Source organism: Myodes glareolus, chromosome 9, assembly GCF_982192425.1.
Source record: "Myodes glareolus chromosome 9, mMyoGla1.1, whole genome shotgun sequence".
Taxonomy (NCBI): Eukaryota; Metazoa; Chordata; class Mammalia; order Rodentia; family Cricetidae; genus Myodes; species Myodes glareolus.
In genome coordinates this window covers 74,565,054-74,579,516 of record NC_142034.1, presented here as the reverse complement: position 1 = coordinate 74,579,516, position 14,463 = coordinate 74,565,054, and the positions used below count along the sequence as shown (strand labels likewise).

General features: G+C 50.3%; 1 protein-coding gene across 2 annotated transcripts; it reads right to left on the bottom strand.

The window, feature by feature from the left end:
* Window positions 1-10,230, bottom strand: Sqstm1 (sequestosome 1). 2 transcript variants are annotated; one of them, XM_048451445.3, is made up of 8 exons: window positions 9,984-10,230; window positions 7,766-7,861; window positions 7,303-7,532; window positions 7,067-7,211; window positions 5,738-5,818; window positions 3,127-3,347; window positions 2,674-2,755; window positions 1-765 (listed from the first exon to the last, which is right to left on the bottom strand). In XM_048451445.3, exons 1-8 carry the CDS (start codon window positions 10,186-10,188, stop codon window positions 608-610), a joined length of 1,218 nt encoding a protein of 405 aa, XP_048307402.2. In that variant the 5' UTR covers window positions 10,189-10,230; the 3' UTR covers window positions 1-607. The 2 variants fall into 2 exon arrangements, with proteins under 2 accessions (XP_048307402.2, XP_048307391.2); XM_048451434.3 differs by having other exon boundaries at window positions 2,560-2,755; window positions 9,984-10,228.
* Between the last annotated feature and the right edge of the window lie 4,233 nt (window positions 10,231-14,463).

Sequence of the window (14,463 nt, the reverse complement as noted above, 5' to 3'; positions counted from 1 at the left end):
TTGGTTAAAGTGCATATGCCATTTAATTATAGGTTATTTAAAAATCAAGTCAGAGGAAGCTACATGGGGAGTTTGTTTAAAAGCATTAACATTGGACACAAAAACTAAAGTGTGATCATTAAAAAGGGAGGCAATATATGATATGATGAGAGCCTACGAGTTCTCCATCCCCCAGGAGCCCTATACAGGCTCCAGTTGCCTGCCACCTTTGACTTACTGTGGATAGGCCCCTCATAACATAATGGCTTTATTTGTTCACTTTTAACAAAGAAACACAGAAGGTCATCAGGCTAGAATTCTGGACTGCTGGTGCAATGCTGGCAGCAGAGCAAGTGCAGTGTGCCTCTGCAGCTCCCTGGCAAAGGCCAGACTTAGGAAAGGCAGAGGAAGCTCAGCCACAAGCACCTGGTTGTGTCCCCAGGCGTCAGCATGTGCACTCTTGGAGCTCTCCCCCAAGTCACTCTCTCCTGCCCTGAAAGGCTCCACACACTCCCACTTGCAGGCTCTGGAAGAATGCCAAGAAACTGGCCTTATAGAGGCCCTGCTGCTCTACTGGATGCAACTACAAGACAAAGGGGTGGGTCACGGGGCTTGGGCACAAGCACTGTCACAATGGCGGAGGGTGCTTTGAATACTGGATTGTGTCCAGAGCGGCTCCGATGTCATAATTCTTGGTCTGTAGAAGCCTGGTGAGCCAGCCACCTTCATCAGAGAAGCCCATGGACAGCATCTGTGAGAGTGACTCAATCAGCCGGGGATCAGCCTCTGCAGATACAAGACAGGAAAGTGAGGTGCCCTGCAACACTCCAAACACAGCAAGTCCTGCCTGCCAGGAAGATTCCTCTGTTTGGGCCTTACAGGACCCTCAGAGGTCAGCTAAGGACCAAATAAATAGCTTGCTTTGTAGGCTTTCCAGTCTGTCACAACTGTTCAACTCTGCCATGTAGCATAAACAACAGCCAGAAGGTATGTAAACAAATGAGTGCAGTTATTTTCTAATAAAGTTTTACTGCCAGATGTGGTGGCTCAAGCCTGTAGTTCCAACACTCAAGAGATGGAGGCAAGAAGACCATTCAGGGGCATCCTGGGCAACAATGAAACACCATCTCAAAAACAACCCAAATAAAAATCTTTATAAATAATGAAATATGACTGTCCTCTGCCTGACTCCCCACCCTCCGTTGTTATTTGGCATATGTGTCATGTGTACTTATGTCCCTTGTGGCCACCCAGAGCTGAAGTAGGAGTCTTCCTCTATTGCTCTCCACGTGACTGAGCTGGGGTCTCAGTGAACTCAGCTTACAAGTTCCATCTTGTCTAGCTAGCCAGCTTTGAAGGGATTTTTGCCTTCTGTTTGCTGAGACTACAGACATAGTTGCCACACTGCCCAGCTTTTGGCTTTTTACATGGGTTCTGGGAACCTAGACTCTTGTCCTCATGCTTGAACAGCTAGCACTGTATCAGATGAGCCAGTTCTCCAGCTCCCCTGCCCCTGTTCTGCCTCCAGTCCAGAGCCTTGCAAGTGCGAGATAAGCAGTCTACCATGGAGGTGCAGAGGTCTCACTGTGTAGCCAGGATGGCCTTTAACTTATAATAAAGCCCCTCCCCAGACTCTCATGCAACCATTTGCTGCCCCTCTGCTCTAATGCAGAGAAAATAACCTTTGAAACCTCAAGGCCAAATCTAGCCCAGAGAACACCATTATCCTGGGAACATGGGAGCTGGCCGCCTTTTTTGCAGGGTGTACACTTGGGACTAACCAGCCCAGCCCAGCACTTTACACACTGCCTGGCTTCTACTGGGGCCTTGGCCGTGGTGCTAGCCATTAAAATTTGCAACCCCCGAGAAAATGATGTGTAGTGTCTAAGTTCATTTCATTGGCATAAGATGGCCCAAAACCAGTGTTGCCTTTTCTGTCACATCTGCCTTCTCAGGACATCTGGGTATTGAGATTTAGAAATTCCTAAAATGAGATGAGGTTACTGTTGCTTGATGTAGACAGAAGAGGTCAGACTACCTTCTAGTTTTCTCTGATGTTAGCTGACAACCCCACTAGGCAGTGTGCTGCAGGTAAGTCTACAACCCCAAAGCCACCCTGGACTACACAACTAGGTACTGCCTTTAAAAACAAATCCCAGCCAGGCAATGGTGGCGCATGCCTTTAATCCCAGCACAGGCGGATCTCTGTGAGTTTGAGGCTAACCTGGTCTACAAGAGCTAATTCCAGGACAGGCTCCAAAGCTACAGAGAAACCCTGTCTTGAAAAACCAAAAAATAATAAAATTTAAAAAAAAAAAAAATCCCAGCCAGGCAGTGGTGGCATATGCCTTTAATCCCAGCGCTCGGGAGGCAGAGGAAGGTGGATCTGAGTTTGAGGCCAGCCTGGTCTACAAGAGCTAATTCCAGGACAGGCTCCAAAGATACAGAGGAAACCCTGTCTCCAAAAAACAAACAAACAAAAAATTCCAGACCATGCTACCCTTTTCTGTGCTGCCAAAACCAGACACAGGATAGGATACTCTGAAAGCAAAGTAAAAGAAACCTCTAGTGACCACATGCCTGGTGGGAGATGTGGGTACACGGCAGCTTCCTTCAGCCCTGTGGGCCCTTCCTGGGAGGGGTCTAGAGAGCTTGGTCCTTCTGATTCTGGCATCTGCAGAGACTGGAGTTCACCTGTAGACGGATCCACTTCTTTGGAAGACAGATGGGTCCAGTCTTCATCTCCTCCTGAGCAATTATCAGACTCCATCTGTTCCTACAATATAATCTGCTGTGAGCACAAGCATGAAGTGACTGGCCAGTGTGACCCCACTATCTGCTCCCAGCCAAATGTGGGAATCCTAGGCACTAGAGAGCGGCCTACAAAGGCCATGTCTGTTTTGTTTTTTTCATGATGCCAGGGCTTGAACACAGGATCTCATGTACATCAGATAAACGCCCCATACAGAGTTACGGCTTCAGATGGGAGTAAGATTTTTCTCTATAGAGTTCTGTCAGAAGGCTCAAGAGACTGAAGACACCACAGAGATAACAAGAAGGACAGAACCCCCCTGGCTGCAGATGGCTGGGGCTGAGGCCAAGATGCCAAGCAGGCCAGTTAGAGGTCACGGGAGAAAGCAGACCTACCTCTGGCTGTCCCACTGACTCCAAAGCGATCTTTCTCATTTGCTCTGTCAGGGACTGTGAGGGGCCTTCACCAGCCTCATCAGATTTGCTGACTTCCGAAGAGCAGCTGCTTGGCTGAGTGCTACACTTGTCTTCTGTGCCCACGCTGGAACTTTCTGGGGAGGTGGTCATCAGGCGGCTTCTCTTTCCTCCATGTTCCACATCAATGTCAACCTCAATGCCTAGAGAAGGAGGAATGGAGTCATCAAGTCCAGAGGCCTCCCCTGCACATGATATCAGTGACTCGGTGGACTGGGACACTGGCAGCAAGCCAACAATACAGAGGCTGGACTCAAACCAGAACTACATAACCATGTGACATGACAGACCACATGACAACCCCCATGGGCTGAGCCCAACCCCAACCCTGCTCTCCCCAAAGCCTGTGTCTGTCAAAAGACCCAGTGACAGACAAGAAAGGCCCTGCTACCTTGTGTCCTAGGTGTCAGTGACCACAGTCTCTGAGCCAAACACAGCACTGGGCCACAGTAGTGGCCTTCCTTAGCTGGTTCTCAGAGAACCTACCAATAAAAGGCCGTGGCTCTGGCTTACCCCAGCCTCTGCCTTCTGAGAGGTTGTGCCAACTCCTTTTCCCTCTGGGCCTCTGCTCTCACACAATCCATTAGAGGCAATTAGCATGTGAGTCATCCCCTGCTTAGTTCCTCAGAGAGATGGGGAAGGAAAACCGCTATGACTTCCACAAGAGCTGAAGCAATCCTCAGTTTAAACTACCCAGAGTCTCTTTTTAGAAAGTTTTCTGTCTTGTCAAACTCCAGGTATTCTCCTACTTAGCAACTCCACACACTTCAAAGGCCTTTATCCTCCCAGACAACCTCTGAGCACTGCAAAATAACGCCTGCTCTCTCACATGAAGATCCCAGTGGTCCTGATATGCCCACCACCAGCATGGACTGGTGTTAGCTAGTGGGAGCAAGAGGGTTCTGGGAAGCTCCAATAGAAGTCAAAAGCACTGTCATGACCAAGGATGGACTAGGAACTGAGAGCTGAATCCACACTCTCATCTGTCTACTGAAGGACTCACTTTCCAAAATGACTAGTTTTCACACTTAGACACACATAAACACACACTAACTTAACATACTCCAAAGCACCCTTTGCCGGGGGCCCTTGTCTCCCCCACACCCAAGGACCACAATTCAGATTCGTCTTCCAAAGAAGCTGCCACAGCCCCTGAAAACTCATCTGTTGGATGAAGACAATCTCACAAGTGAACTACAATCCTCCAGAGCCCCACTATATCTTAGCATGCGCCCTGCTTGTCTCCCAGCAACAACCCAGTTGATGCTGTGCCACTTTGACCTCCTTGGAAAGCAATGAGAGCCTGGTTCTCCAGAGCCTCTTACTCCAATGCCAAGGCCATGTGGTCTGACTGAACTGCTTTATCTGTACTTGGTTGGTGTCAGGAATCAAAGAGTTTTTTTTTTTTTTTCCTTTTTTGGTTTTTCAAGAAAGGGTTTCTTTGTGTAGCTCTGGAGCCTTTCCTGGCACTAGCTCTTGTAGACCAGGCTGGCCTCAAACTCAGAGATCCACCTGCCTCTGCCTCCCAGTGCTGGGATTAAAGGCGTGTACCACCATCGCCTGGCAAATTGAAGAATCTTAATAGTCTGCCACAGTGCTACACCACATCTCTACCTAAACTATTCAATTTAACTGCAAGGCCAAGATGCCACTGTTGCCTCAAAGCTGCATCCTGGAGCAGCATGAGCAGAGATGGTCTTGGTTTGCAGCTAGTAGTGGTGATACCTAGTAGCTATAAGGAGGAGAGACTGGAGGGGATTGGGACACCCTCTCATCAGCATCCTTCAGTACTGGACACTGGATACCTCCTAACACTGCAGACATAGAACAGGGTGGGCAAGCACTTCCTAAACCCACACCAGTATGCCCCAGAGATGGTACCTAGGGCCACAATACTGAGAGGTGACACTGTGCTCCCCCATCACAGCAGTTTCTCTGCCCACTGCAGAGCCAGGCATGACCCAGAGTACCTGCCTCTAGCACTTTCTCCCTGCTCCCAGAAAGATTTGGGGGTTCTCAAATGAGAAGAAGAAATCCCAGCAGATCAAGGCAGGAGGAATTATACAAGTTCAAAGCCAGTCTGGGCTACACACAGAGTTCTAGGCCAACCTAAGCTAACATGAAACCTTGCCTAAAAAGAAAGGAAGGAAAGAAGGAGGAAAAGAAAGAAAGAAAGAGAGAGAGAGAAAAAGAAATCAGCTGCCTGCTTTCAAGTCTAAAACTCAACTCACTCAGCTCAGAAAACACAAGCCGTGTTACCCCAAAGGCTAGCCCACCCACCAACAGATCACCCTCCCCACTGGATCATTCTACCTTACAGCAAAGCTCAAGAATTAGTCAGGAATTCAACCTTGAGGTGCCCATTCCAGTCCTCGGTAAAGGTTAATTTACGCAACAAAACCTTGCTGGTGTCGCACACAGATCTGCCCTGGCCTCTGCAGCATGCCAGAAAAGGCTGCCAAAGGCCATTTGCACACTGAATCACCAACCACTGGGGCAGGCATCTCACAGGATGGCCAGGAAGCTCACTCACCTAGAGGGCTGAGGGCAGCTGCCACGCTCTCCCCTACGTTCTTCAGGAAATTGACACTGGGATCCTCTGACGGACCAGAAGCTGTTGATTTTCACAAGAAGAGAAAAATGAGCTCGAATTCTGTGACTCTGCCGCTTATCACAGGGCTTTTGTGCCAAGGTTCCCATCATCTCGGTAATCAACGTCCTGGGACCCCTTGACCACACTTGATGCTTCTCTTCACCACACTGCACCCTTGGTTTCCCAGTGAGTCATATGTTGGATCAGAGGCTCAGTACAACCAGTATATAAATATTGACCTTGTCCTAGATATGCTGTTTACTCAAAATCAAACAACTAACCCAGCTGACTGTTCTGGCACAAGTCTGCAATCCAAGCACTCAAGAGGCTGAGGCAGGAGAATCTCAAGTTTAAGGCCCTCTTGTGCTACATGGTGAGTTCTAGGCTAGCCTGGGCTATAAAGATATCCTGTCTCAAGGAAACAAGAAAAATTAAAAAGCAGAATTCCAAACTCTAGAATGCAGAGCTATGTGTGAGTTTTTTACTTTTAGGTTTTTGAGACAGGGTCTTATGCCAAGGTTGGCCTTGAATCCCTGATCCTTTTGCCTCTACCTCCTGAGTCCTGAGAATTACAGTATCTGTGCCACTACATGGGCTTTGTGACTATGGCCTTTTGTTTTTGTCTTTTAAGATTTGAGCAATTTGCAAGGTGGTGGTGGCACACACTTTCAATCCCAGCACTGGGAGGCAGAGGCAGGCTGATCTCTGTGAGTTCAAAGCCAGCCTAGTCTACAAGAGCGAGTTCCAGGACAGGATTCAAAGCTACAGAGAAACCCTGTCATGAAAAAAAAAAAAAAAAAAAAAAAAAGACAAAACAACAACAACAACAAAAGAGCAACTTTGACCCTGATATTCCCAAAACTAAAGAATATACATTATAGAAATCCAGTCACCTACTCAAACCTCCAGAAGAGCAGGGCAGGGCGGCCCTGGGGGGGACAGTAGTGGCCTTAGGCACTTAGCCACCTGTTTACTCACTTGTAAAATGGAAATGAATTGTCTCTGTAGGGTTCTTAAGAGATCTGCTGACATGGATAAGGACAGACTGTAGCTCAATGATGGAACCCACAGGTATTATATGCAAGGTCCTACATTAGGTCCTAAGTTCAATTGCTATATCCCCTCGGGGGAGAGAGGAAAGGACGTGTAATGTACAGCTTATTATGGGCACTGCTGGACTTTAGGCTATGGGGATAGCTTGACCAAGGGCCCACCTGAATTGACTGGTTACTTATGACACCCCAAAGCCAGTTCAAATACCAGCCTTACCTGACTCAGCTGTAGGGCAAGGACGAGCATCCCCTGCTCGAGGAGGACGTGGGCTCCAGTTCCCCGGTGGACCCATCTCCCAGACAGGCCAGCCAAAATGTCCATGTTTCAGCTTCCGAAGCCAGCGGCCGTGATGATGGAAGCCCTGGGCAGGAAAAAACAAGACAGGGCAATGAGGGGTCAGGGTTTTCAGGTCCCACCCCTGTACCCCCTAGAACTGCAGAAAACCAGCTCACATCAGGGAGGTGGCCAAAGGGGTTGGGAAAGATGAGCTTGCTGTGCTCCCTGTGTAGGCCCTTCCCCTCGCAGCTGCTGCACAGGTCATAGTCTGGGCACACACTGCACTTGTAGCGAGTTCCCACCACAGGCCCATTGCAACCATCACAAATCACGTTGGGGTGCACCATGTTTCGGGATGCCTCCTGAGCACATGGTGGGCGATGGTCCCGCCGGCACTCCTTCCTCTCTGCAGGGAGAGTTAAAAACTGTTAGAGCAAGCCCCTGAAGTTCTCTCTTGTCACTGCAGCCCTGCTGGTCAGAGTCCATCCAGAATTCAATTGCTTAGGACAACCTCATATGAGGTCATGTCCCAGGCCTTGCAACTGTTAAACAGCAGGAGCCCTGTCTGCACCTCCCGCAGCTCCCAGCCCTAGAGCTCATCCTAGTCCTGACCCTTTCTCTATGAGGGCAGCCCCGTACCTTTAATGTAGATGCGGAAGATGTCATCTTTCACATAGGACATGGCCATTGTCAGCTCCTCATCACTGGAAAAGGCAACCAAGTCCCCGTCCTCATCTGTATGATTTAAGAGACAATACATCAGAGCCAGGGACACGGCTCAGGGGCCAAACGCTGACCTTGCATGCACTAGACAGAAAATAGACAGCAGAGGCACCCAGCTGCATACCCACTGCTGCAATGGACAGACAGCCCAGGGATAAACAGACATTCGCAGAGGCTCGAGGCTCAGCCTGGATGCTGGAGCAAGCATCAATATGGCCCTTCACTCTGACACAAACTGGGTGGTCCTGGATTACAGTTCTGCACAGAAGTCAGTGCACATGTGTATGTGGGCCCAGCCTCCTGCCAAAACAGGGTGACGAGCTCTAGGAGTTGTAATTACAAGTAGTTGTGAGCCGTCTAGTGTGAGTGCTAGGAACAGAAGCTGAGTTCTCTGGAAGAGCAGCTTTAACCATTGAGCTATTTCTCAAAGCCCTCTGGCTTTGTTTTAATGTTAGCACACTGGTACTGGGATTACAGGCAGGCGTGTATGTTTGCGTGTTAGTACAATTAGTCTTCAAGCTCCTCATATATGCCAAACCACACATGTGCAGGCTGGGCTAAGCCTGTGGGCAACCACTCAGTCAGCAAAACTACCATATAAGAGAGGTGACCTCAATAGCTACCAACAGCCCAGTGCCTACCAACTAAAGACCAGATAAACTAAACATGACATATCCAAACAGATTATTCTACACACACACACACACACACACACACACACACAATGAAGTATCACTCAGAGATGCAGCATTCAAGTTCTTGCCTAGCGTATGCAATATGCAAAGCCCTGGGTTCACACGCCCCAGTACAGGAGGGGTAAAAATACTGGTGAGAGCTACAATGCAAATGGGCCTCCAACATATTAACAAGTGAACAAACAAAACTACACCGTAAGTCTCCATTTATACACCAGGCAGTGGTGGTGCATGCCTTTAATCCCACCACTCGGGAGGCAGAGGCAGGCGGATCTCTGTGAGTTCAAAGCCTGGTCTACAGAGTGAGTTCCAAGACTAGTCAGGGTTATACAGAGAAATCCTGTCTTGGGAAACCAAAATAAATATTGAAAAAAAATTATAAAACAAGAGATTCTAAATTGAACGTGACAGTGGTTACACAATTCATTAAAAAAAAAAAAAAAAGGCAAGAGCTTGGAGGCAGCTAGGTAGTTAGGTAGTGCTAGTCTGGCAGACATGAGGCCCTGGACTGGATCCCTAGCAAAATATAAAGCAGAGGACGCTGAAGGACAATGTAGGGGTAAGGGCCAGACGGGCCACACAGTGAGACCTGTCTCTGCTAATACAAAAGAATAATCGTTATACACTTTTTTTTTTTTTTTTTTGGAGACAAGGTTTCTCTGTGTAGCTCTGGCTGTCCTGAAACTCTCTCTGTAGTCCAGGCTGGCCTCGAACTCTGACCGGCCTGCCTCTGCCTTCCAAGTGTTGGGATTAAAGGCGTGCGCCACCACTGCCTGGCCTCTTTATACACCTTTTACTGGGTGAATTACACAATAACTCAGTTACACGGAAAATTTCCTGGCCAGGAGTAGTGATGAACGAACACCTGTGACCCCTACATTAGGAAACAGACAAAGAGGATTGAAGTCGAGTGAGGCCACCCTAAACCACACGGGCGTTCAAGGCCAATCAGGCTACGTGGCTTTACCTCAAAAAAAAAAAAAAAAAAAAAGACTGACCGTCCGCTCAACAGTCCTCCACAAGATCTTAACACCGTCCCCTCCCAGGGGGAGGGCCTTGGCCACTGCTCTCTTGTCAACAATTCCTAGCCCCACCCCACGCAGCCACCAGCCACTCCAAAGCAAGAGACTGAGCTAGTTCCGGGGTCCCCGTCCTCTCCGCCCCCGCCGCTTGTTTACCCGCGTCACTCCTCTCCACCCCACCTCCACGTCTGTCTGTCCGCCCGGTCCCCGCTCTTCCGGGGCTTTACCTGAAGCCACCGCCACCCGGCGTTACCGCCAACGAGCAGTCGGCGGGAGGTCAGCTGTCACCCCAACGGCCGCCTGACCCCCCGGTCCCCGCGGGGAGGCAGAGGACGCCCCGCCACGTCCTCGCCCAGACCGGCCACACCGTGGCCGAGCGAGGGTGGCTTCCCCACCCCGGCGGCCCTAGCCCCTCACCGCGGTAGTGCGCCTGGAAGCCGCCAGGCCGCAGCGCGGGGAACAGCGCAGCCACCCGGCTCAGCAGCCTCTCACACGGCCCTGGGCCCGCCGCGGCCTCGGCTTCCGCCTCGGGCTCCGGGCTAACGCAGAAGCTGAAGCGGCGGATCTCGCGGGCCGCCTCCTCCTTGCCCAGAAGATAGGCCTTCACGGTGAGCGACGCCATAACCGCAGTCTCGGTAGGGACGAAACAGCTGGGCAGCTGCTGCTGCGCCGAGCCCAGCTTTTATGGAGAAAAGGGAGCCCCGCCTTACAGGGGCGGGGCCTCTCTTCGCCCCGCCCATTCAGGCTAGTGGGATTGCGGCTCGCGAGCCCCCTTGACAGGGTCCCTATCAGGTATAGGAGGGGCGCCTTCGCTGCCAACTCCTTTTTCCCCCTTCCAAGACTAGGGTCACCCCAAAAGACCCTCCTCAATCTCCACTTGTTAGGGAAAAGTCCGGTAAGGGTCCTAGCCTAGGTGCGTCCCAGGCTTGGGCCTGCCTATGACTCAGCAGTGTAGTCCCCAAGTTGAGGGGGTTGTCCAGCACAGAAAAGAGGAGGACACCGATGCTTACTGTCAGGAGGCCAAACAAGCCGGTTCACAGGATGCTGTTCTGACCTTCCCAAACTCAGTGCCCCAGGTGGTAGCGCCCCGTGCACCCCTCCCCCACTTTCTCACCCCTACATCCTCCTTGGCCAGCCCCTAACTGGATAAAGACATATCACCCCCTTAGGCCTGACCCAATTTAACAAGTATCAAATTGGGAGGTGTTGGACAAGCACTGGGGCGACTTCCCACAAATCCCACCCTGTAGGAGGCTGGCTAGGACTTCTGAAGCATCAGTGGTCAGTCCCAACCTGTTCATTGAAACCATAAAGATTCCAAACAGCCCAGAGAGAGACAGAGAAAGAGATTGATTGAAACTCTAATCAGGGGGTGGGGGTGGGCATATCTTAGGGCTTATTGGCCTCCTAGACAGTCAAAGACAGCAGCCTACCTGCCTTCCAACTAGGAACCAAAATACCAGCCTTAGCCAGTCCTGTGCCTCAGGCTTGTAATCCCAGCTGTTTGAGGTGCTGAGGCAGGAGAATACCAAGCTCAAGGTCTGCCTGAACAGCTTGGTGAAACTGTCTCAAAAATAGAAAGTGATCCTAACACTTGGGAGTTAGAGGCAAGAGGTTCAGGAGTTCAAAGTCAGCCTTGGCTACGTGAGGCCTGCTCTCAAAATAAAGTAAAATTAAATAAAAACTTAAATTAAAAGGTTGACTATAGAGTTTAGTAGGGATACAGTTCATGGGGATTTATCTTAGTAGGGATTACCTCAGGGGAATTTGGTGGGGAATTTGGTGCAATACAGCTCAATGACAAAGCACCTGCCAAGTATGTGTTTTATCTTAGATTCAATCCTTGATACAAAAGCCAAAACTAGGAAATACTGCTTTGTGGGGCAAAAGTGGCCTGTTAGCTGGGCATGATGCAACACATCTGTAACCAGCACTTGAGAAGCTGAGTCAGGAGGGGCTCTAATTCAAGGCTAGTCCAGGCTTGCGTAGCAAGTTTACTTGCTTTTTTTTTTTGAGGGGGGGTTCGAGACAGGGTTTCTCTGTAGCTTTGGACTTTTAAAAAACAAATTAAATGAATAAAAATCAAATGAGCTCTTACCAGGAGTAAAAATCAAATGAGCTCCCAGCTGCGGGGAGAAGGAGGCAGGCTGCGGAGTTCAGCTGTGGGAAGGATGCAGGCTACAGAAGAGTGTCACACTGTAAGGCCTCCAGGCATGGCCCTGTCTGTAGGACTTAGACCCGAGTCAAACTCATGGTAGAAGGGCACGCTGGACAGAACTGGAGCCCAAACCATCTCCCCGAGGCAGGCTCTCTGGACCAGCTTCCTAGGACTCATGTCCTGATTCCCATCTTCTCCCTGGGCCTCTCTAGGAGCTGGGTTTGTGGGAGCAGATAAACCTCAAAGGCTGGGAAGACTCACAAGCAAGGGAGTGATGTCACACAGGTGTGACTGCTTTTTCCCTGGGGGCTAGGAGGTTCACAGTTATGCCCCCTCCTGTAGGAAAAAAATGTCTTAGGTTCCCCCTCCATCAAGCTGTTGGCCCAGGAAAACATATGTAACCTACAGGACCCTCTGTTAATGCGGGTAAATCCTGGGGTTCCGGGACCCTGGAGCTGGGCAGAATCAGGTGCTGGTCAAGCATGACTCAGCAACCTGAGAGCTTCGAGCAGGCCAAGCTTCCTACGGGACATCTGAGCCGATGGGGAGCAACCAGGAACTCCTTTACTTTATCATCAATGGGAGAAGGAAAAGTCAGGAAATGGGGCCCTGGGGATGTTGACTTAGAGACTCCTGCCTCTGGGTTTCAGGCCAGGCCAGCATGCTACAGCAGCAGCTCAGGCCCTTTCCCCAGTTCCCAAGCCAGCTAGAGAGGTAAACAAGGCGGTGGCTGGGGAACCCCCTGGCAGGGCCCTCTCTGCTTGCTGTGGTCAGGTGGCCTAGGCGGCTGTGAGTCAGAGTCCCATGATTCTGGTCATAACAGGGAGATCCCCGGCTGCTGTGACCCATTTCATTGCCAGCAGAGAGGATGGAGAAGGGTCTTGGTTGGGGGTAGGGTGCCTCTGGAGACCCTACAGGAAAGTGAGCTTTCAGAGGACAATGTCTGATACCTTTTTCATGAGCCCACCTGCCCCTTCTCAGTCTCTGAAGTGCAGAACGGAGGAAAGGGATACGCTTGGCACCTGAATCAAGAGAGAGTTCTCTTGATCATATTTGCAGAGGCAGGGCCTGGCCTCATCTTTGAAATGGGTCAGGAGTGGGAGGACCTGAGCTGCCTGCCCCTCCCTAGGGGTTCCCCACAGGTGTGCTGATTATTTGCTGACCTTTGTGGGTGTAAGCCACCGGTGCAGTCAGTGAGGAAGAGGCCTCAGACGGGTTGAGGAGGATGAGTAGGGCAACACAGAAAGGATCTAAAGTCGAGAGGTAGATTCTGTGGAAGAGCAGAGGTGACCCAGGACCTCTCCTGCCTATTGTCTCTACTGTCAAAGCATCCCTCAGTTCCTACGTGTTACCTTGACCCCTATCTTGAAGTCTCCAGCCTAGGGCTGGGCTGTCCTTCCCCCAGAGGCTCTTCCCTATATAATCCGGACATTTTGGTTACCCCACCGTTTTTTGTACCTTTGGCCTGCTGGCTGCTGCCCCTGGTTCCCTCTCTCCCCTCTCCCTCCTTCCTCCCACCTCCCCCACATGGTCCAGTTCAGTCTGATCATGTCCACTCTGAACTCTCCCAGATGTCCCTGCCTCTACCTATGCTTTCTTCCCTTTTATCTACAAGAAACTTTCTCCTCTTCCATACCTAGGAGCAGTCATGGCCTTCCCTTCCCTTTTTATTTCCTGTTCATTCACTGTTGCGCGGTCTCTTTGGGTTCCCCTAAGGTTGGCGATGGTTTTCTCAAGTTTGATTTACACTGTTAGGTCTCGGGTAGTTCACGTGTCTAGAAATGAGCTCAGACTGGACTATAGAAGGATTTCTGGTGGTCAGATGAAAGCCTGCATTCTTCAGGAAATAGGAAATCGGGTTTTATTCCTAAAAGGAGTCATTTCCTTGTCTCTGACCAAAAGGACGTGGTTTTACATTGACATATGCTTATATAGTTAGTTGTATATGGAGCCCATGCCTGCATCCAGGCTGCCTCAGTCCCTACTCACAAGTACTTGTTCTACATTTCAACCTCCCCATGCTAGTGTCCTGGCCCTTCTCCCCTCCCAGATAACCATTTGTTGTCTATGTAACAACAAGCTTTCTCCCCCTGCCCACCTACCCCACATCTCTTGCTGTCACTGGCTGTCTCCACTGTTTCCCTAGCCCTGCCCTTGTCCAGTCAGCTTCTCTTTTTCTCTGCCCTGGACTCTTCCGGATGCCTCTGGATATTCTCTCTTATTTACAATAAAAACCCTCCCCCTGCTAGTGGAGCATCATGTTGGCAGTTTCTTTACCACGCGCCCTCACATACAGATAGCCTTGGGCTGTGGAATCAGGAGTCCAGATGAGTGCTGGTCTGCTGGAGCAAGTGGAGGATTCAGGCTGAGATGCTTGACCATCCTTCAAGAGACTGTGAGTCACAGGGACACTGCCTCTCTAAATCCCTGCTCTACCTAGGTCCAGTGAGATGCATTTCTCTGTATGAATAGTCTATGACCCGGGTGCCCGTCTAGGGCAGACACTGGCTTCCGCTCACTCAGTGTAGTGACACACCCAAGTTCCCAGATATGCCCAGTTCATTCCACCTGGTACCTTTTCCCAGACGCTTACCCATATCCGGAACCCTTTCCCCTTCTTTGAATGGCAGTTTCCTACCCTAAATGTTATCCCCTTCCCTTACCACCCTCTGGACAACACCTCCAAGTACTGGACACCATTGTCCTTATTGCTGTCTGGCATGTTGTCACTACCTCCTC